The following is a 22,481-nucleotide window of genomic DNA, read 5'->3' as shown; positions in this document are numbered from 1 at the left end:
CTGCATGAAGTGTTCCTGTGGGCTCAAGTCCACAGTTCAGATTTGGGGAACTCCTGGCTTCAACCATATTCTCTCCCAGAAAGATGATCTTTTATCTGAGTCCTGTGAACACCAGAGTTGCCACAAACTTTAGCTTCTTCCCAGATAGGCTGGTATTTAGCAGGAAAGACAACAAGTGAAGAGGGCCAGGAACCCAAGAACTTCTGTGAGTCTCACCAATCGGAGGTTTAGCTGGGTTACCTCCTTTTTCATTGTGAACATCCATTTTATGTCTAGGTAAATTTAACTTGAAACTTAGTGGGAAATTCTCTACTGCCTTGATCTATAAATGAGAAATGACCTCCTTTTATTTTATAAGGAACCTCCTGTAGAAGCTCTGGAAACTTCTATAGATGATAGCAGCCAACATTTATTGAGTGATAATCCATGACAGTCTTCTAGGAGCTCTACTTGTAATAACTAATTATCCCTTACAATGACCTGTGAGTCCGGTGCTATAATTAGTTTCAGTTCACAAATTATGAAAACAATGAACAGGAAGATTAAGTAACTTGCTCAAGAAAGTGAAGGAAAAGGGAGATTGAAAAAGAGAGAGGCATGGTAAGATTAACCAAGATGTCAACTCTCACATGCCAATTCTTCTCTTGGTTCCCACTTCATCTTCATTTTGGATACACTGATCATTCCTAACCAATGGCAATCCTATCATTATTTCAAGAGTCTCCGTTACTTTCTGAGAACAGAAAGGGGGACAGTTGACCTCCATGTCCTTCCTACATTCTCTCCCCATTGATGGATCCCTAAATTCAGTGTTCCCTCACCTCCAAGATCACAGAGAACATCTAATCCAGCGGTTCTCAACCTGTGGGTCGTGACCCCGTTGGCAGTCAAACGACCCTTTCACAGGGGTTGCCTAAGACCATCCTGCATATCAGATATTTACATGACGATTCATCACAGTAGCAACATTACAGTTATGAAGTAGCAACGAAACTAATGTTCTGGTTGGGTCACAACATGAGGAACTGTATTTAAAGGGCCAGAAGGTTGAGAACCACTGATCTAAGCATTCATGGTCCAATGGGCAATGCCCTTCCTCAGACACAGCCTGCAGTGTGATGGGTGTGTGTACTCAGACCTGCCTCTGGCTGGGCTGGGGGACAGAGAACTGTGTAGGGCAGAAAGGAGTCTCCATCCTCTTGCAGCAGTGAGCTGACCCCACCGGGAAGGGAGGATCTGCTGTAACATGGGAAAAGGTCAGAGTTGTTATCTGGCTAAAGACTCCTGAGAGGCGATTTTAATGAAATAATAAAATACTGGGAATAAATTGTGTTCCTAAATTTGTCACTTACACAAACACATGAATGTAAAAATGTCCATTTAAGACTCTAAAAATAAATCTGCATATGGGTTTTCTTATTCATCCAGATGTTCATAAAGCACAAAATTATTTTTTTTAAAAGGAACATAACTGTGTTTTGGCATATGTGGTAGACTGAATAATGGTCCCCCAAAATGTGTACATCCTAATCCCTGGAACCTATGAATATTCAGTACTTGCACAGTAAAAAGGATTTTGCAGATGTGATTAAATTAATGATCTTGACATGTAGAGATTATTCTGAATTATCTTACTAGCCACCAGACCACTGACCAGGACAGTCAGGAGAACTGAGTGGAAGAGGGAAGCAGAGGAGATACCCACAGGAATGGCAGTGTGAGAAGGACTCAGTCCATCCACTGTTGCTTGCTGTAAGGGTGGATGAAAAGGCCCACAAGCCAAGGAATATTCCAGAAACTAGGAAAAGCAAGAAAACAGACTCTCTCCTAAAACCTCCAGAAGGAACACAACCTGTGGACACCTTGAGTTTTAGGCCACTGAAATTGATTTCAGACCTCTGACCTCGAAAACTGTAAGATAATCACTTTGTGTTGTTTTAAGTGACTAAGTGAATGGTAATTTGTTACAGCAGCAAGTGGAAACTAATACAGTGTAGTTCAGTATGACAGAGTCCACATTAGAGTCCTTCCTACCAATGTTGGGAAGTACAAAAGATTTCAGCTTGCTGACATACAAAATGTTCTGTAGATACCAACGCTAAACTATAGGAAACAACATCAAGAAAGGAAAACTAGAAAATTTATGGAGTGTGGGATTTCAAAGGGTGAGGGTGGGGTGAGAGGTTGGGAATAAAGTATGAAGTTTGGGAATATCCTAGAGTAAATGCCAATTCAGAATCACTGAAAACTGGGAATTAACATAAGAATGAGTCAGAATACATGAATAGTGAGTTTGCAAAGTAGCAGAATAGAATAGCACAGCCCTTAATAGGAAAATGGTTCTAAATTTAATTTAATTTTACTGGCAATTTGGAAGTCACATCACAATGCTGCAATATTATCTCTCTACTGTCATGAATATTAATCATCGGGGTGCAGTGCTGCAGGAAACAATTGAGGAAATTTGAGCTTTCCATTTGCAGGCTTCTTAAAGACTCTGGGTGTATATATATGTGTTTACTAAGGAATCTGTGCCCTCCCAGTGGTGACCTGGAGACTTACTGTGGGCCTGCGAGTGCCCTGAGCTACTTCACAGAGAAGAAGATGCCTTGTCAGGCTGAACGCTCCTTCGACTTATGATCACTTTTACATTCCGTGTTGGACAGGGAGCAAGTGCTTACTGGCCCCTCCTGCACATTCTCTGCAGAGTTCCCGCTCTCCCTCGCAGCTGGATTCCACAGCACAGGGAGAGCCCATTTCCCTCCCTATACCTGGTACTGCTGACGCCCAGTGCCAGCCACTTAGTAGGTGCTTCATCCCAGGTGCGGAATGGATGTGTGAACGCATTGCTTTCTCAAAGCCCGTGTGGTCTGGAGGGTCTTCCTCTCCATCAGTACTGGCCACCAAACCACTGGCCAGGACGGCCAGGAGAAATGGGCGCAAATGCTAAACAGAAGAGGACACAGTGGCCGCGCCTTTTTCTTAGGTCCCAATCAGGAAGCAATTCTCTCCGGGAGGAGAATGTCCTTGTCCCGCTCCCTGCAGGGAGGCAGGGAGCCCCGGGGGACACGAACCCCAGGGGACACAGCTCTCCCAGATAAAAAGGAGAGACAAGATAAAGCTACTAGAATTTCTCACCTTTTACATTTTAATTTTTGTTCAATTAGCAAAGATTAAGAAAAAATGGGAAAAGTGAAACCATACCGGGCACCCTTCCCTCACTTTGGGAAAACATTTGGAAAAACAATCTGGCAGAGGGTATCCAAGCCGAAGAGATAAATGCTCATTCCCTTTGGCCCAGTAATTGCACTGCTGGGAATTTATTCTAAGGGAATAATCCTAAATATAGAAAATGTTTCATGCACAAGAATTATTCGTTACTTTATTTTTAAAAGTTACAACACTACGTGCAATAATGAAAACTGGAAACAACCTAAATATCCAACAATAAGGGAAAATCAAGTATATTATAGTATATGATTCTTATGCGCCTTTAAAATATCTTCATGAAAAGTTTTTATAACATGAGAAATGTTTGTTATTATGTTAAGTGAAAATGGCAAGATACAAAATTTTATGTACATTATGAAATAGATATTTTTAAATGTGTGGAAATAGGAGTAGGAGGATATATTAGAAAATGATTAGCAATAATACTCATATTTTTCTATACTGCCCATATTTTTATAGTAGACATTATATTTTTTATACATTTATCCTTGGGGCAGGGGAGAAATCCTTTATTTTTGTTTAAGATCCCCGTTTCTGAGGGATCAATTTAACACAGTTTATTCAGATAGTTACTGCTCAGGATGAAGGAAGAGCCACTGGTGGCCTAAGCAGAAAGAACCAGTGGCGGATCTTATAGTTTCCTAATACAGGGCCATCACCTGGATTCCTGCTCCCACATCCCTGCACTGTGTGCAGTTGTCACTCTACCTGCCGTGTGGGTTCTGTCCCACTGGTCAGGGGCAGACCCCAGGCCTTGGCCACAAGGCTCACTAACAAGTCAGTCCTTCTGGCTCTGCCCTTCGTTTCTGTGAGCAGGTCTTCTTGGTTCCTGGAAAGCAAGAGCCACACCTCCACCCTCTTCCTCACCAGCAGTGGGAGCCTGTCTGTCTCCTCCTGTTACATCCACCCCCATTCCTTCCAGAGTCTTTCTGCCAACCCCCCCCCACCCTCCCCCGTTATCCCAGGGGCTGCAGCTCTACCTCTGAACCCAGATGCCCTGGCACGAGTGCTAGCCTCTGTGACGAGCTCTCCAGGAAGCCAAACGCCCACTCTCTTGGACCTGCTGTCTGTGGCCAGGCGCTTCCCTATTGTGCCCACGCGTCTGCCAAGATAGTGAGCAACCGCCAGCCCTCCCTGGTGCCACCACCCACCTGACCCTTCTGATTGCCTGCGGCTGGGGGTCTCCTGATCCTCTCCGCGTCCAGGTTTGTCTCTGGGTCCTGCTCACTGCTGATCACGTTGACCTTGCCATGACCATACCTTCTTTGTTCCTTTCCCACCCTTCCCACGAGGAGAATGTGGCCTGCGGCCCACACCAGGGTCCCTTCTGTTCTACACAGGAAGTTTACTCTGGGTGATGACTTGGGGAAAGAAAATGGAGTGCCTCCTGCTGAAATGATGGAGGCCCCATTCTACGTGTGTATCTCTGACCATACAGAACTGAGGCTAGAGATCCCTGCTTTTACTCAAGAGTCTAATAAAGATATAAATGAAGATGGTGATGATGAGCTTTACCCATGGCTGGTACTGTGCTAAGCAATGAACCTGGAGAGTCACATGTAATCTTAAAATAATCCCACAACATGGGTGGGCTCTGTTGGCAGTTTTAAGTTACAGATGACGCCAACGAAGCTCACGTAGATGAACGAGGTCAAAGTCTCAGAGGTAGTGACTGAAAGAGACAAGATTTGAACCCAGGCCACAGTTTGATCATTAAATGACCACTGCAGGAGATATAACCTCAAAAGGCAGGTCATTGCAATGAAGGGATAGAGGTGCCATAATGAGCATGACCAACTGCAGACTGCAAGTCCATCTGTAGGGTGGCAGTCACTGCAAAGCCCCAGGTGACTTACACCAGGCAAGAATGGGAGCCCAGCATTGCCAGACCTCCTGAGTTTTCAAGAGATGCCAACCAATCTGCATTTTTATGTGCAACCTCCCTGTTTAGTAACACGGGTTCAATATTCTCAAAAACACGGGTAGCCAAATATGCACTGAGCCCCACTGTGCACCTTTCAATTCTAACTTGTAGCTCATGTTCTTCTCTTTGAATGAATGAATATATATATATATATACATACATACATACACACACACCTTTTAGTGGGCTACATACCTGCACAATCTCTAGCATTTCTGCCTTGCTGATGTAACCGTTGCCATCCAGGTCATACATGCTGAAGGCCCATTTCAGCTTCTGCTCCAGCTTGCCCCTCGATGTCACGCTCAGGGCTATGATGAATTCTCTGAAGTCTATTGTCCCATCTCCATTGGCATCGAAGGTGCGGAAGACGTGCTCTGCAAACTTGGAAGCATCCCCGTAAGGGAAAAAGTTCCCGTAAATTTTCTTAAACTCTTCCATCGACAAATGTCCGCTGGGGCAGTCTCTCAAGAAGCCTTTGTACCACTCCTGGATCTCGTGCTCCGTGAAGTCCGTGCTCTCCAGCAAGTCCTGCATGACCTCTGGGCGCAGCTTGCTGTTCTGTTTCCCCATCCTGGCGGCGAGGGTTCAGCTGGAGCTGGAAAAGAATAGACATCAGTTTAGACTTGCTCTTTAGAGGCACATTTTATCATCTGTGAATGTTTCTTTGGGGAAAAGAAAGAAACTCTATTTTAGTCTAATAACATTGTCTAGGTTTTCCAACACCGTAGTCAGCCAAACAAAACAATAGAAAGACAAGCAGGCAAACGATGAGGAGCAAAAATATCACTGATCAGACACTGTTATTTGTTTTATACAGAGCCAACCTGAAAACAAGAGATGCATAATGAAAGGAGAGAGAATGGGTGTGTGTGTGTGTGTGTGTGTGTGTGTGTGTGTGGTGTGTGTGTGTGTGTGTGTGTGTGTGTGTGTGTGTGTGAGAGAGAGAGAGAGAGAGAGAGAGAGAGAGAGAGAGGGAGGCACACTGGCTACTTAATTCTGCCTTATCTATTTGGAAGAGGCCATGGATGGCTTTAAAAAAATATAGGTTCTAACACTGAGTCCAAGTATGAGAAGGGAGAATTAAAGGAGAGGAAGAGAGGGAGCAAAAGCGATCATGTAATTGCTAGAACATTTACAAGTAAAGTGCTGCTTGCATACCTGCTGAATAGTATAAACACAGACATGAGTAAGGAAAACAGAAACCTGCCTAATACCATTAAAGCTACTAAGCTAAGTCAACTATTTAAGTTCATGAAGTCAAGTCACTGTCAACACAGGGTTTAGATGTAAAAGATCATGCTTCATTGTTTTGTTTTGTTTTTTTTATGTCTAATGATTGTGGTTCATGGGATAGGTCAAACTTTCCTTTCTAAAATACATATTACTTCATATTTTCTTAGCCTAACAGCAGCACACCTCCCCAATAAGATAGCAAAACAAGTCGGGAGTTCATAAAGGAGAAGGTCACATCTCCTTTCATTTCATTTCATTCATCACATTTCACATCTAAATACTTAGAGGTAACCACTGCTGGAATTTGGGGTGTCCTTCCAGATTTTTTGAATGCATACTTATCTAAATATGCTATTAACAAATGTTTTAATGCATTTACATTTAAAAAAACAAGGATATATATATATATATATATATATATATATATATATATATATATATATATATATATATATATTACACCTTTTAGTTACATATTTTTAAACTAAAAATAGTATGGTATGAAGAATAAAGGCAACTTTTATTAGATGGGAAAATACCAGTAATTACTGTCTTTCCAATTCACATACTAGTAGCCATTCAATGTTTATTGAGCGCAATATACCAGATATGTTTCTGGCACTGTAGATGCAAAGAAAAGTAAGACATGTCCCCTCTTCTGTAAAGGACACCCAGTTGTGTACTAGGTGTACGGATTAATAATGCAGATATTTTTCAATAGATGGAGTTACACATATGTTGATATATATGTGATTTGATATGTATGCTATTTTGTTGTATTGACAACAAGCTTCAAAAACTTCATATGTCAAATTTACTGAAGGTGTTAACATCATAGATATTTTTATGCTTAAAAATGTCTAATTTTGTGCCAAAAAAAGAGCATTTGCAGGAAGTTTTAATTCATTACTTTATTTGGAAGAAAAGTGCTGCTGAAAGTTATCATATGCTTCGGGAAGCTTATGGTGAACATGCTCCATCTCAAGATACTTGTGAACGCTGGTTTCAATGCTTTAAAAGTGATGATTTCGATGTGAAAGACAAAGAACATCCAGGTCAACCGAAAAAGTTTGAAGACCAACAATTACAAGCATTATTGGATGAAGATGCATGTCGAACTCAAAAACAACTTGCAGAAAGATTAAACATTGCTCAGTAAACACTTTAAGATAATTTACAAGCAATGGGAAAGATTTAAAAGGAGGGAAAATGGGTGCCACATCAACTGAATGAAAGACAAATGGAAAACCGAAAAGTCATCAGTAAAAATGTTGCTTCAACATGAAAGAAAGTCCTTTATGCATGGAATTTTGATTGGCAATGAAAAGTGGACTTATTTTGAGAATCCCAAATGCACAAAATCATGGGTTGATCCAGGTCAACCATCAACATCAACTGCAAGGCCAAATCACTTCGGAAAGAAGACAATGCTCTGCGTTTGGTGGGATCAGGAAGGTGTGGTATATTCTGAGCTTCTAAAACCAGGTGAAACCATTAATACTGATCGCTACAGACAACAAATAATAAATTTGAATGCTTTGATCCTAAAACCACCAGAATGGGCCAGAAGACATGACAAAGTAATTTTGCTTCATGATGACGCACCATCACACACTTCAAAACCAGTTAAAGACATGTTAAAAGATCTTGCCTGAGAGGTATTAACCCATCAGCCATATTCACCAGCCCTTGCTCCTTCAGATTACCACATAATTCCGATCGATGACACACGCATTTTCTGTGCAGCACTTCAAAATGTACAAAGAGGTGGAAAATTGGGTCTCTGAATGGTCTGCCTCAAAACAAGAAAAGTTCTATTGGGATGGTATACACAAATCACCTGAAAGATGGGGGAAATGTGTAGCTAGCGATGGACATTACTTTGAATAAAGCACTTTTGATGTTTCTCTTGAAATTATCATGTTATCTTTGATTACAAAATCCACATCTTTAACCGGTTGACAGCCAATCCACATTTTTAACAGGTTGACAGCCAATCCGCACTGGTTAATAATGAGGATTTTGTAATCAAAGAAAACTGTCTCTCCCCCCCCCCCCCCACTGGCCTGGTCGCCCCCAACCCCCCCCCCCCCCACTGCCAGCCTGGTCACTCACAACTTCCCCCCCTGCTGGCCTGTTCACCCCCAACTGCCGCCCCCCCCACCCCCCGCCAGCCTGGTCGCCCCTCACTGCCTCCCCTGTTAGCCTGGTCGCCCCACACAGCCTGCTGTTTGGTCATCCCTCACTAACCCCCCAGCCGGCCTCATCGCCCCATGCAGCCTGCTGTTCAGTCATTTGGTCATCCCCTCACTACCTCCCTGCCAGTCTGGTTGCCCCACGTAGACTGCTGTTAGGTCGTTATTGTGAGGGCATCCTGACCAATTTGCATATTACCCTTTTATTAGTATAGGTTGTTGTCTTGTATACCTGAAACCAATACAAAATAATATTAAAAGTAAACCATAATGGAAAAATTAAAATTAAAAAAAAAACACTAAAAAATACAAAAAGCTATCTGGTAGTTAAGACTTGGTCTTGGGATCTCTTCTCCCGCCCCAGGTTTATTGAGACATAATTGTGTAAGTTTCAGGTATCTATATATACAAAACCCTAATATGCAAATAGACCAAATAGTGGAACAACTGAACAACCGGTTGCTATGACATGTGCTGACCACCAGGGGGTGCATGCAGAATATGGCTGTGTCAGCAGCAGGCAGCAGAGCGTGGAACATGGCAGGCATCAGCTGCAGTGGGATGGTGGAGCAAGTGAGTGGGGACGCCAGACCAAGGCGGGGCACCGGTAGCTGTCATCAGGGTGAACCTCTGGTGGTTACTGAAAATTCTTTGCTCCCATGCACCACGGTCCCACCGAGCAATTGCACCTGCTGTCGGCGCCTGCACCTGCTGCCAGTGCTGGCCCCACTCGGACCCACTGCTGGTACCTGACGCAGGCCCTGATTGCTCAGCACTGTCAGCAGGTGCAAGCAGCGACTGCCGGCCCCGATCGGCCCTCAGAGCTTCTCCACCTCCCCCTGCTCCTGAGGGACGATTGGGGCTGGCAGCCACCTCTCACACCTGCTGCCAGCGATGGCCCTGCTCACACCTGCTGCCGATGCCAGAACCACAGCTCACACCCACTGCCGGCACCCAGCGCTGTTCCCGATCACTTGGCACCATCAGTGGGTGCAAGCAGCGGCTGCCGGCCTTGATCGCCCTGAGGGCTTCTCCACCTCCCCTGCTCCTGAGGGGCGATTGGGGCAGCAGCTGCCACTCACACCTGCTGACAGCGCTGGTCCCGCTCACACCCACTGCTGGTGCTGGCCCTACTCGCTCTGCACTGTCAGCAGGTGTGAACAGGGCTGGTGCAGTCAGCGTGTGGGAGTGGCAGCAGCAGGAGCGGGGCTGCCGGAAGACAAGGGACCGGGGGCCGCAGTAGGAGGGGCCAGGCGGGGGCGAGGAGGATGGGATGAGACCCATTCCTGTGCCCCCTGCAGCCTCGTAGCCCACAGTTTCTTTCAAGATGCACGAATTTGTACACTGGGCCCTAGTATATAATAATAAAAGTGTAACGTGCCAATTAGACTGGACGTCCTTCCAGACCGCCTTCCAGACAAAGCCAGGGTTGCGAGGGAAGCCTGGGTCCCGGGTGCCTGCCAGTGGCTGGAGGGAAGCCTGGTTCCTGGGTGCTAGAGGGAAGCCCGGGTCCCAGGTGCCAGAGGGAAGCCAGTGCTGGCAGCCGGGGGAAGGAAGGCCTACTCTTGCACGAATTTCATGCAGCGGGCCTCTAGTACAATATAATAACCCAATAATATGTATATACTCTGAAATGATCATCACAATAGGTTTGGTTAATGCCAACCACCACACATAGTTACAATTTTTTTCTTGTGATAGAAACTTTTAAGATCTACCCTCTTAGCAACTTTCAAGTATACAAGGCGGTATTGTTAACTAGTCACCATGCATTATATCCCAGAACTTACAACTGGAAGTTTGCACCCTTTGACCACCTTCACCCACTGCCCCCACCTCCCACCCTTGGGGTCTCTTATATTGAATTGTCTGTGTACCTGACTGTTGCTCCCTCTAAAATAAATTCCTGGAGGGCAGCGTTTGCATCTCACACTGCTCAGACTTCTTTCATAACAGCCACAGTTCAGGACATGACGAGCAACCCTTAGTAATTGTCCTGGTGACTGGTTTTCCGAGGTCTGCACTGGAGGCAGACCTAGCCCCTCTCGGGCTCCCAGGCCGGCTTCTCGGAGGGCCAGGGAGAACAGAGCAGGCAAGCATCTTATTATGCAAGAGTTGAATTTTATTATGCATAAAACTCAACTCCAACTCCACTGGAGCACAAACAGAATTCATAAATTGAAGCTTCCAATCACTTTCACTCCCCTCTCATGTTCTTTTTTTTCTTCTTCTTCTTTTTCCTGAAGGAATACAAGCAAAGATAGAGAGGCTGGTTTTTATTAGAATTGTCAAACTGTCATTTAGTTGCTAAGTTGGCAATTTGCCCGAGGCAAGAATTCAGAAACATGAGGTAATACATAATACATGGGTTTACAGAGCTCTGAAACATTTGCCGGAATTTACAAGCAATTCTGAGTTTTCCTTTTGGGGAGTTCTTCGGAATATAGCTCTTTGGTGTGGTGTTCCATCAAATCACCATTATTATGCTTTTTATGACACTGTGGTTCTGTGCACATCACCGTGTGCCTGGCCTCGGGGTGGGGGAGGGGGGGGGCGCGGGGAGTGCCGTTCCAATATTTAAATCCACTCTCTTAAGAAATGATCTACTTCCCCAAATATATAAAACAAAACCAAACACAAGTTCCTTTCCCAATGTTTAAAAAAAGCTCTTCTCATTTATTAGCTGTTTTGCACCAGAAACAAATGGCCTCAACATTTGGGCTACGTCTCCCACTGAGACTGATGTGTGTGCAGCTATTTTTCGGTAAACAGTAATTAAACCACATTTACAAGTTCATTAGCACAGACAGGCCATCGCAGAAACAAGGGAGAAGAGTGTGCGGGGAGTTCTTTGGGGAGTGGGTGTTTACGATTTAGTCCAGAAGGTGTCTCAGTAGATAACTACAAACGCTTTGCGACCCACGATGTCTGAACTTGCGAAAACCATCTGGACTTGGTTAGTCTGCAGGACAAAAACCTCAGGGGACATGTGATAGAGTTGCCTTCTCAGGGGAGGAGAGGAAAGAGGGAGGCATGCCTGACAATACTTTTTTTCTTTTGAAAGATGGGAATTTCTGCCTGTTAGAGTTGAAGGGGGGGGGGGGGGAATCACATCAGGGAAACGCCACATTAATTAGCAGTCAAGAGAAAAACAGTCTGCAGACAAAAGTTGCACCTCAGATGAAACCTTTTTCATTACTCCACACAGTCATCAGAATACTTATTTTGTGCCAATAGAACATAATGGGGGGAATCTCAGGCCATTGAATAAAAATGCTTGGGTCCAAAGCCTGGCTCCGTTGTTGCCTAGACTCTTGGGTAATTCACTGAACTTCTTGGTCACCTCAGTTTTCTCATCTTTACAATGGATCCAGTAGTATGACTTCGTATCTCACTGATGTGATGTGAGAATTAAATGAGACAGTCATATATGCAAAGCTCCAGCATTCAGCCAGGCCACACACCATGCAAAATGAAAACAGCGTCTTACCCTTGACGGCCCTTCACGTAGGATTCTATTGAACCTTTCCAGCAATCCTGAGTGGGAGGCAGGAAGGCTTTCCATATTTTATAAGCAAAGAAATGAAAACTCAGAGAAGTTAAGTGACTTGTCCCAAGTCACACAGCTTGTGAATGAGAGAGCCAAATGGTAAGTTCGAGTTGTACGTGGCTGTCCACTGGTTTTTTCCTACTATGCCAGACTAGCTCCAGGAACAAAGGACACAGAAATTAAGACAACAGTCCCCTAAAAAGTCAGAAAGAAGCAGTGAGGAGAGAGGAGACAGCTTCCTACTGGCACTCATTTATTCCACACATATGTGCTGAGTGTCTGCTGGGAGCGAGACACAGGTCTAGGCACTTGGGGCTCAGCAGGAAGCCAACAGGCCAAAACACTGTTCTCATGGAGATGGTGCAGGAGACATACAATAAATTGGATAAATAAGTGAAATGCTAGATGGAGGTGTGCCACGGAGAAAAGTGAAGAAGGAAGAGGGTCAGGGAATACCAAGGTGGGTGGATGGTTGTTTATCCTATCTAATAAAAGAGAAAAATGGTAATTGGCGTACGACGATACCCTTTTCATTGGCTAATCAGGGCTATATGCAAATTAACTGCCAACTATGATTGGCAGTTAACTGCCAACTATGATTGGCAGTTAACTGCCAACTATGATTGACAATTAACTGCCAACTAAGATTGGCAATTAACTGCCAACAAGATGGCGGTTAATTTGCATATGTAGGCACAATGCAGGGAGGCGAAAGGGAAAGCAGGAAGAAGCCCCCTGCCACTGACAGTGATCGGAAACCCAGGGGGGAGCTAAGAGCTGGGGGGCCCCCAGCCATGATCGGAGAATCAGGTGCCTTTTCCGCCCTGGCCAGTGATAGCAGGAAGTAGGGGTGGAGCCAGCGATGGGAGCTGGGCACGGTCGAAGCTGGCAGTCCCAGGAGCTAGGGGTGCCTTGCCTGGGCCTAAAGCGGAGCCCACGATCGCGGGGCCGCTGCAGCTGCGGGTCCCCGCTGCCCGGGCCGGACGCCTCAGCCAGAGGCCTCAGGCCTGGTCAAGGGGCCGATCCGGTGATTGGTGATCGGAGGGTGATGAGGGTCAACTCCTCTGGCCGAGGCATCAGGCCTGGGTGGGGGGCGGAGCCGGGGATTGGGGGGATATGATGGTCCCCTTGCCCAGGCCTGAAGCCTGGGTCAGAGGCGTCAGGCTTGGGCGGGGGGTGGAGCAAGCGATCCGAGGGAGATGGGGGTCCCCTGCCCAGGCATGATTCCTGGGCCAGAGGCCTCAGGCCTGGGCGGGGGCCAGAGCCAGTGATCAGGGGGATATGGGGGTCCCCTGTCCAAGCCTGACACCTCTGTCAGAGGCGTCAGGCCTGGGCAAGGGGCCGATCAGGCGATCGGAGGGTGATGGGGGTCTACGCCTCTGGCTGAGGCATCAGGCCTAGGCAAGGGGCCGATCCTGCGATTGGAGGGTGATGGGGGTCAACGCCTGAGGGCTCCCAGTATGTGAGAGGGGGCAGGCTGGGCTGAGGGACACTCCCCCCCACACACACCCAGTGCACGAATTTCGTGTACCGGGCCCCTAGTTATATAATAAAAGGGCAATATGCAAATTGACCCTAAGGTGGAACGACCAGAATGACCGCTCGACCAGTCACTATGAGGCACACTGACCACCTCTTGGTTCTTTCCCCAGCCGTCAGGCTCCCATCACCCGATGGCAAACGGGGAGCTGGGGGTGGATGGTGAGGGACCCAGGTGGCACCAGGCCAAGGCCCTCGCCCTGCCGGTCACTCCACACCTGAGCAGGGAGAATGGCCGACCTCTTGGTCCCTCCCCCCGGTCAGCGGGCTCTGATCGCCTGATGGCAAACGGGGAGCTGGGGGTGGATGGTGAGGGACCCAGGTGGCACCAGGCCAAGGCCCTCGCCCTGCCGGTCACTCCACACCTGAGCAGGGAGAATGGCCGACCTCTTGGTCCCTCCCCCCGGTCAGCGGGCTCTGATCGCCTGATGGCGAACGGGGAGCCAGGGGTAGGTGGCGGCAGGGGGCAGGGCAGGCTGCCAGCAGCCGGGGAAGATGGCTCTGATCGCAGGCCAGACCTTGGGACTGTACCCATGCACAAATTTCGTGCATTGGGCCTCTATTTTTAAATAAGAAGCCAGGGAAGGCCCCACTAAGAAAGTGATATTTGAAAAAGACCAGAGGAAGTGAAGGTGGTAGCCATGGAGATATCAGGGAAAAACTATTCCAGGCAGAGAAAACAGCGAACGAGAAGGGTCTACAAGAGGAACATGCTTAGCATGCTCCAGGATATGGGGGAGGGGAGGGCAGGAGAAAGTGAAGGAGGAGAGATCAGAATCGTGACAAGAGCCAGATGATGTGAGACCTGGAGTGACCGGAAGGACTTGGGCTTCCACTCTGAGTGAGACGGAGTCCCTGCACGACTTTAGCAGAGAGGTGATAGGAGCGATTTATATTCTACCAGGACCGCTCTGGCTGTGGTGCTGAGAGTAAGCTAAGGAAGGTTGAGGGCAGAGGTGGGGAGACCAGCTTGGCGGCCACTGCAGCGATCCAGGCAAGAGATGAGGGTCGCTGGAGCCAGTGGTAGTGGCAAAGGAGGTGACAATTGGACAAATCTTTTAGGAGTTAACAGAATTGGATAATGTAGGGTGAGAAAAAAGGGAGCAGTCCAGCTTAACTCCAAGGCGTTGCCCTAAGCGAGTATCAGGGTGAAGTTGAAACTTGCTGAAATGGGAAAAGGGCAGGAGAAGCGGGGCATATGGGTGAGGCAGGGCATGGGTATCTATGCTCAGTTGTGCACATGTTAATTCTGAGATGCCTAATGTACATCCCATATAATGCATGTCAGTGATGGCGAACCTATGACACGCGTGTCAGAGGCGACACGCGAACTCATTCTTTTGGTTGATTTTTCTTTGTTAAATGGCATTTAAATATATAAAATAAATATCAAAAATATAAGTCTTTGTTTTACTATGGTTGCAAATATCAAAAATTTCTATATGTGACACGGCACCAGAGTTAAGTTAGGGTTTTTCAAAATGCTGACACGCCGAGCTCAAAAGGTTCGCCATCATTGATGTATGTAGTATATATAACATATATCTGTTAATTTTGCTGAATCTGTGCTACCTTTAAGTGCAATGCACATCGATTCTGTTGCCATCCGCATTCTGTTATTCAGTAACTCACTCTGACAAGGGTAATGTGGAACTGCCCAGCCTATTTTGGGTCACATCCAGTCTCCCAAACAATAAATCTGGGGTTAATAGTGACCACAGATGAAAAAGGAAAATATACAAAAAGAGAAGACATCCAACCACCAACAGAGAACCATGACCAGGAATCTAAAATATGAAGTTAACTTTCTATTTAAGACGAAGAAGAAAAAAAAAGCACAGCTCCTAAAAGTGATGCCACAGGGAAAGGAAATGGCGACTGGCGGGCAGCCTGAGGAATGCGTGTGCGCCCTTCTTTGTTGTTTTTTTTTGTCTCTGTGGAGAGAAAGATCGCAGCATTTCATTCCTGCAGTTCCTCATCAGGTTCGAAAAACTCCGGGAGTTAACTCCTAAGGGCCCAGCGTTAGGTTCTCCAGGGAAAAGTCCACAGCTCATCCTGGACACCCTGGTTAGGAAAAATCTCAGTGCCATCTGCTCTGAGGTCTCCTAAAATGGAATTTATAAGATGCGAGCAGCTAAAGTCAAGCTCAGCTACAACAAAGAACACAGAACCCACAGTGGTTTAAGGAAGAGATCAGGGCAATCTTTAATAATGAAAGTGTAGTATGCTAATTAGACCGGACAGCCGAATGACCTTCTGGAAGTCCTTCCGGATGACCTTCTGAACGAAGCCAGGGCTGCGAGGGCTGAGCCCCTTGCACAAATTTTGTGCAATGGGCCTCTAGTTAAAAATGTTTGCCTGTTTGGGGCATGTAACCTTGTCCTCTAATTTTTAACCAATGGAATGTCTAAATTATGAAAACATACCTAGAAAAAAGTTCCTAAAATGTAGGGAAGAAATGATGAGTTATAGATGGATGGGAGCAAGCATTCATTTATAATGACTTGGACCTCAGGTCCTTTAACCATCTGAATTTATTTTACAGGTGGCTAAAATCTGGCAACTTTATTTCTAGGTCATTTATCTTTGATTCTCACTGGGGGGGGGGGGGGGGAAGACTAAACAAAAGTCTGAAGATCACACTGCTTCAGAAATTTCTCTTCAATGGAACTTGCCCCTCAGTGGAAGTTGGAAAGGAGGCCATATATATGAACTGACATATCCTATCTAATAAAAGAGAAAAATGGTAATTGGCGTACGACGATACCCTTTTCATTGGCTAATCAGGGCTATATGCAAATTAACTGCCAACTAAGATTGGCAGTTAACTGCCAACAAGATGGTGGTTAATTTGCATATGTAGGCACAATGCAGGGAGGCGAAAGGGAAGCAGGAAGAAGCCCCCTGCCACTAACAGTGATCGGAAACCCAGGGGGGAGCTAAGAGCTGGGGGGCAGAATCATGATGGGAGAATCAGGTGCCTTTGCTGCCCTGGCCAGTGATAGCAGGAAGTAGGGGTGGAGCCAGCGATGGGAGCTGGGCACGGTCGAAGCTGGCAGTCCCGGGAGCTAGGGGTCCCTTGCCTGGGCCTAAAGCGAAGCCCATGATCGCGGGGCCGCTGCAGCTGTGGGTCCCCGCTGCCCGGGCCGGACGCCTCAGCCAGAGGCTTCCTGCAGGGGCAGGGGCGGAGCCTGCAACCGCGGGGAGCTGGGGGTCCCCTGCCCAGGCCTGACACCTCTGCCGGAGGCCTCAGGCCTGGTCAAGGGGCCGATCCGGTGATTGGTGATCGGAGGGTGATGAGGGTCAACTCCTCTGGCCGAAGCATCAGGCCTGGGTGGGGGGCGGAGCCGGGGATTGGGGGGATATGATGGTCCCCTTGCCCAGGCCTGAAGCCTGGGTCAGAGGCGTCAGGCTTGGGCGGGGGGTGGAGCAAGCGATCCGAGGGAGATGGGGGTCCCCTGCCCAGGCCTGATTCCTGGGCCAGAGGCCTCAGGCCTGGGCGGGGGCCAGAGCCAGTGATCGGGGGAAGATGGGGGTCCCCTGTCCAAGCCTGACACCTCTGGCGGAGGCGTCAGGCCTGGGCAAGGGGCCGATCCTGCAATTGGAGGGTGATGGGGGTCAACGCCTGAGGGCTCCCAGTATGTGAGAGGGGACAGGCTGGGCTGAGGGACACTCCCCCCCACACACACACCCAGTGCACGAATTTCGTGCACCGGGCCCCTAGTTTATATATAATGGGCAAATTAAGGCATAAAACACAGCGGTGCCTGAAGGGAAAAATTAAAATATTAAAGAGGGACAAGTGAAGTTATATAACAATCCCTTGCTGAATTTTATCTTGACCAAAGCCTCTGGTAAGAACAAATGTTATAAGGAAACCAGACCTATATTTCCTACAACCTCAGCTGGATCACAAAATGGCTTTGCTGGGACTGCCAGAGGTTTGTCACGAAGCCACTGCTTGCAGGGAGGCCTTCTTCCCAGTGAGAATGGGGACCGGCACCTCCAGAGTGAGTGGCACACCTGTGACACTGGGTCACACACCTGGCAGAGAGGTGACAGAGTTTGAGATGAGAACTGAGCTGGTACAAAATACATAGTGAGCAGGAGGCTCAGGGGAAACAAGTCCTTCCGCCTCCCCCGTGCTGAGATAAAGCCCAGGAAACCCACCTGCTCTTCTCAGGTGAGCAGGGCTCACCTGGGGCCTTGTCTACAGAACCTGCATTTCAGTGTGCAGGGGGCCTGGTGTTGGTCTGCTTTCCAATGTTTTGTTTTTCATAAAAATAAAGTGCAACCACATAACTGCCCACAGAACATATATTTCTGTTAAGAATCTGAATAGAATATTATCTAACAACCACCCTTTTACAGGTGGCCTCTCCCCTCAAAATGAAAATATCATTTTTGGTTTTGTTGATTACCAAAGCACTACATCATTATTGTAAAAAATGTAAGTAACAAGAGGATGTGGAAATTAGAACATGAACACTCTTGCTCTGATCCAACAGCACTCCATAGAAGATAAGCACTATTAATAGTTTTCTTTGTCTACATCTTCTTAGACATCTAAATGCAGAGATATGAAATTTGTTCGCTCTGACCATAAATGGGATCATACTACACTATTCTGTAATCTTCATTTCACTTGAAAGTATACTGTGGGTGTTCTACCTATGGATGTGTCTCATCATTTTAAATTGCAGAATTTTCATTGATTCAACAAACAGTACTGAGCACTGACGTAGTGCCAAGCATTGCATTGGGTAGGTAACTGGTAACATGAGGCTTACAGCCCTTTCATATTCCATTGCCTGAAATGTACTTAATGACCCTCCCTTGTTGGACACTAGGTTGCCTCCACTTTTCTTTTGCTCCCTTGGCATTCAGTTCAATCCTGGCTCCCAGATTCCTTGGGGAGTATTTATAGCAAAGAGATCATTGTTACGGTCTCCAGACCCTCCCTCATAAATTCTCCAAAAAGCCATTTTCCTCTAGCGCCTTTACATCCTAACCATGCATTTTTCAAGAGTTTGCACACCAGCTAAGATTAGTATTGAGCTGGAATTGAAATTGGATTTGGAATTCCACCCCATCCCCTCTGGCCTGCCTGTGTCACAGGCATACACACCTGCACGCTTGCCATTTGCTCCCTCTCGCACCTAGGAGGGCACACCCACCTTGCTCTTTTACGAGTGCAACTATTGTCAGCACACAAATGCCCCCTCTCCCTTCTCAGCCTCCACTCCTCCTGAACTTTCATGCCCACACCTTTTGCTGCTACTTCAAGTCTAGCTGATGGCCGACTCCCCACCAAATCCTCCCACAGTGCCAGCAACTGGAGGTGAACTGATCAGTCGCTTGCTCACACTATCCCTAAGTGAGCACACAGGGCCATACCAAATGGCCCCCTTCCGGGTCTGCAGAAACGACAAAGCTGTCCCAAAGGAAGAGATCATTGGAGGTCTCAAGTCAGGGCTCCAGACGAGGAGCACGTGTCCCTTCGCTATCAGACCTCCTGGCCATCAGACCACTGCATACGCGCTTGTCTGGGCGTCGGGGACAGATGCCAGGTCGGTGCTGGCTGCAGGGAGGGAAAGACTGGGGGGCACTGGGGCCCTCCACAGTCCCCCAGGCAGCCACAGGCTGAGACCCTACCTAAGTTGGCTGACTCCTGTGAAAATCCAATTGCAATATGTGTCTGTTTAGCTGAAGGTTCTAAATATTCTCTTATTGAACAGACAGGAATTATCACTTTGGGTTACGAGAAACCCTAAAGCAGAACAGTGAGCTGTCACAGACTGAGAAGGGCGAATAGATCCGCTGTGGGCATCCAGGCCTCCCACTGAGCTAGCAGCCAGAGGTACATGAGCAGCTCAAGGCCCCATTTTTAGACATCCTCTCGGGGCCACAAATGCACTCAGTTAATTGATCCAAGCCCCTCCATACAGTCTAAGAATAGTTCATCATTTTTTTATTTACTCAGCAAACATGTGTTTAACATCTACTGTTTCCTGGCTTGGAATGACTATGCTTATAAAAATAGTCTCCTGCACAGGATAGGGGGAGAAGGGAATCTGGCTCTGGTGGCAGCTCAGAGCATTTTCAATAACATTTTATTCTCATAATTTCACTGTACAGTTGGAAGAGGGATATTACATCTTTGCTTTATTCCAAGGATGAGGCGCTTAGAGAAGCTGACGGCCATGACAAAGCCACGTCACTTGTGGTCCCAGGGGAGCAGGATTGGGACACCCTCCCCACTCCCACACCCTCCTTATCTTGGGCTCAGTCACTCTGGGAGTTGGAATGGCTGCGTCTGTGGGAATGTATTGAGCGATCACTCCCTATCCTGGCCAATGTGGCTGAAATATTCGTGTTTGTTCATCAGCTGTGTGTACAGTAAGAAGGCCACTAATTGGCTAACAAGAAGAGACTATCAAGTTATTTTTTTTATTTTTTTTTAAAAATATATTTTATTGATTTTTTACAGAGAGGAAGGGAGAAGGATAGAGAGTTAGAAACATCGATGAGAGAGAAACATCGATCAGCTGCCTCCTGCACACCCCCTATTGGGGATGTGCCGGCAACCAAGGTACATGCCCTTGACCGGAATCGAACCCGGGACCCTTCAGTCCAAAGGGTGACGCTCTATCCACAGAGCCAAACCGGTTAGGGCGTCAAGTTATTTCTTTTAACCTCTTGCACCTTTTGTGTACTTCAGGGAAAGACTGCGGTAGCAGACGAACTAAGTTGAAGTTCTTATTATTTACCGTGTTATGTGACCTTGGGAATGTCATTTGACCCTCTGTCTCATTCTTCTACAGTAACATCGGCATAATAATACCTCTCTCATAGGGCTGTTTGAATGACTAAGTGAGAAAAAGGGATCCCAATGAATGGGAAGAGTTCAATATTGTGTCTGGCATCTAGCAGGTGCTCAATAAATATTGACTGTTAATCTGAACGAGATAGGGTTTAGTTTAGTGGGTTGTTTACAAGATGAGCCTTGGTGATTTGAGAGAACTCTCCCCCTTGCTTTAATGGAGAATTAGAAAGAACAATAGCTAGAAAGTGACAGAGAAAGGAAGGGAGGGAGGGAGGGAGGGAGGGAGGGAGGGAGGGACTGTTAGCTTCCAGCCTGACTGCCTCCTTGGGGTCACCTGCCAGATGCTAAAGCATTTGTGTGTTTGCACCCAGAAAGGACTCCTGCCAGACCCTGGCTGAGTTTTCCCTGCACAGAAGTCATTATTCTAACCCGAAATTAAGCAAATTCGTTCTGTCAGAGAAGCAACTGATGGAGAGTAGGATATTGTGCTTTTTCTCTGGTCTTCTCTCCTGAGGCTGGGTTGGGGGGTGGGGTGGGGCTACATGGGATTGGGCAGAATCAGAACCGTCTCAAAGAAACTCCATGACCCATGAGCCATCCAGCTGCAAAAAGGAGGACTTGTAACCCATTCCCAGGGTCTGGCAGGACAAGAATGGTATGCTAGGAACAAACTGGATGCCATCAACAGATGTGGGATATAAATAATTAACTGAACCCCTCCTTACTTGGGGGAAAATGGTTCTTAGTTGTTTTGTTGTTTGTTTGTTTGTTGTTAACCAGCTTTGCACAAGAAGGTCAGAGGTGAAAAAGGAATGAACTTTATGAAAAAGAAAAACAAAATTCTACTTATTAGTGGGGGGAAAAAGACAAAAATAACCATAGGAGAATCCTTGTCTCTCAACTTTATTTCTAACTAGAGACCTGGTGCACGAAATTCATACACGGGGGTCCCCTCAGCCCAGCCTGCACCCTCTCCAATCTGGGACCCCTTGGGGGATGTCCAACTGCCGGTTTAGGCCTGATCCTGGGGATCGGGCCAAACCGGCAGTTGGACATCCCTCTCACAATCTGGGACCGCTGGCTCCTAACTGCTCACCTGCCTGCCTGCCTGATCACCCCTAACTGTCCCCCACCCGCCCACACCAGCCTGGTTGCCCCTAACTGCCCCCCTCTGCTGGCCTGGTTGCCCTCAACTGCCCCTCCCGCCAGCCTGTCAACTGCCCCCCCTGCTGGCCTGGTCACCACCAACTGCCCCCCTCCCCGCCAGCCTGGTTGCCCCACGCAGCCTGTTGTTCAGTCGTTTGGTCGTCCCTCACCAACCCCCCTACCAGCCTTGTCATCCCATGCAGCCTGCTGTTTGGTCGTTACTGTTACTGTGACGGCATCCTGGACAATTTGCACATTCCTCTATTATTAGTATAGATTACTGCCGCCATTCCTTATTCTAGGCCTTCATTATCTCCCACCTACACTCAGAAATATTAACTGCTCTCCAAGTTTAAGACTCTCTATCTGATCATGCCATGTTATTTCTCAGAGATCTACCATGTTCCCTGCTGATGGCAGATTAAAGGCTAAACCTTATGGCCTGGTAGCCAGGGCCCTTCAAGGTCACACCCCAAACTCATCGAAATCACCAAATTCCTTACTCTATCCTGAACTCGCACAACCACTTTAAAAAAAAAAAAAAATATATATATATATATATATATATATATATATATATATATATATATATATATATATATTTATGTTTAGAGAGAGAGGAAGGGAGAGGGAGAAAGAAAAAACATTGATGTGAGAATGAACCATTGATCAGCTGCCTTCCCCGTCCTCCGACTGGGGATCTAGCCCAAAACCAGATACCTGGGCATGGGCCCTGACCGGGAATCAAACCGGCAACCCTTTGGTGCATGGGAGGATGCTCAACCAACTGAGCCACACCTGCCAGGGCTGCCCCAGCACTTTTACTGTCACCCC

At 47.0% G+C, this 22,481-nt stretch overlaps 1 protein-coding gene across 11 annotated transcripts in view; it reads right to left on the bottom strand.

Annotated features, from left to right (window-relative positions):
* Positions 1-22,481, bottom strand: part of NCALD (neurocalcin delta) — a 300,236-nt gene that overhangs the window by 11,606 nt on the left and 266,149 nt on the right. For all 11 annotated transcript variants that reach the window (XM_059672040.1, XM_059672031.1, XM_059672036.1 and 8 more), the window contains one exon: positions 5,351-5,753. In XM_059672040.1, the coding sequence (XP_059528023.1) occupies positions 5,351-5,728 (378 nt within the window). In that variant the 5' untranslated portion in view covers positions 5,729-5,753. The remainder of the gene's footprint in view (positions 1-5,350; positions 5,754-22,481) is intronic.

The sequence above is a fragment of the Myotis daubentonii genome, chromosome 17, assembly GCF_963259705.1.
Source record: "Myotis daubentonii chromosome 17, mMyoDau2.1, whole genome shotgun sequence".
NCBI lineage: Eukaryota > Metazoa > Chordata > Mammalia > Chiroptera > Vespertilionidae > Myotis > Myotis daubentonii.
The sequence above is the reverse complement of the archived record's forward strand: the minus strand, read 5'-3'. Positions and strand labels throughout refer to the sequence as shown.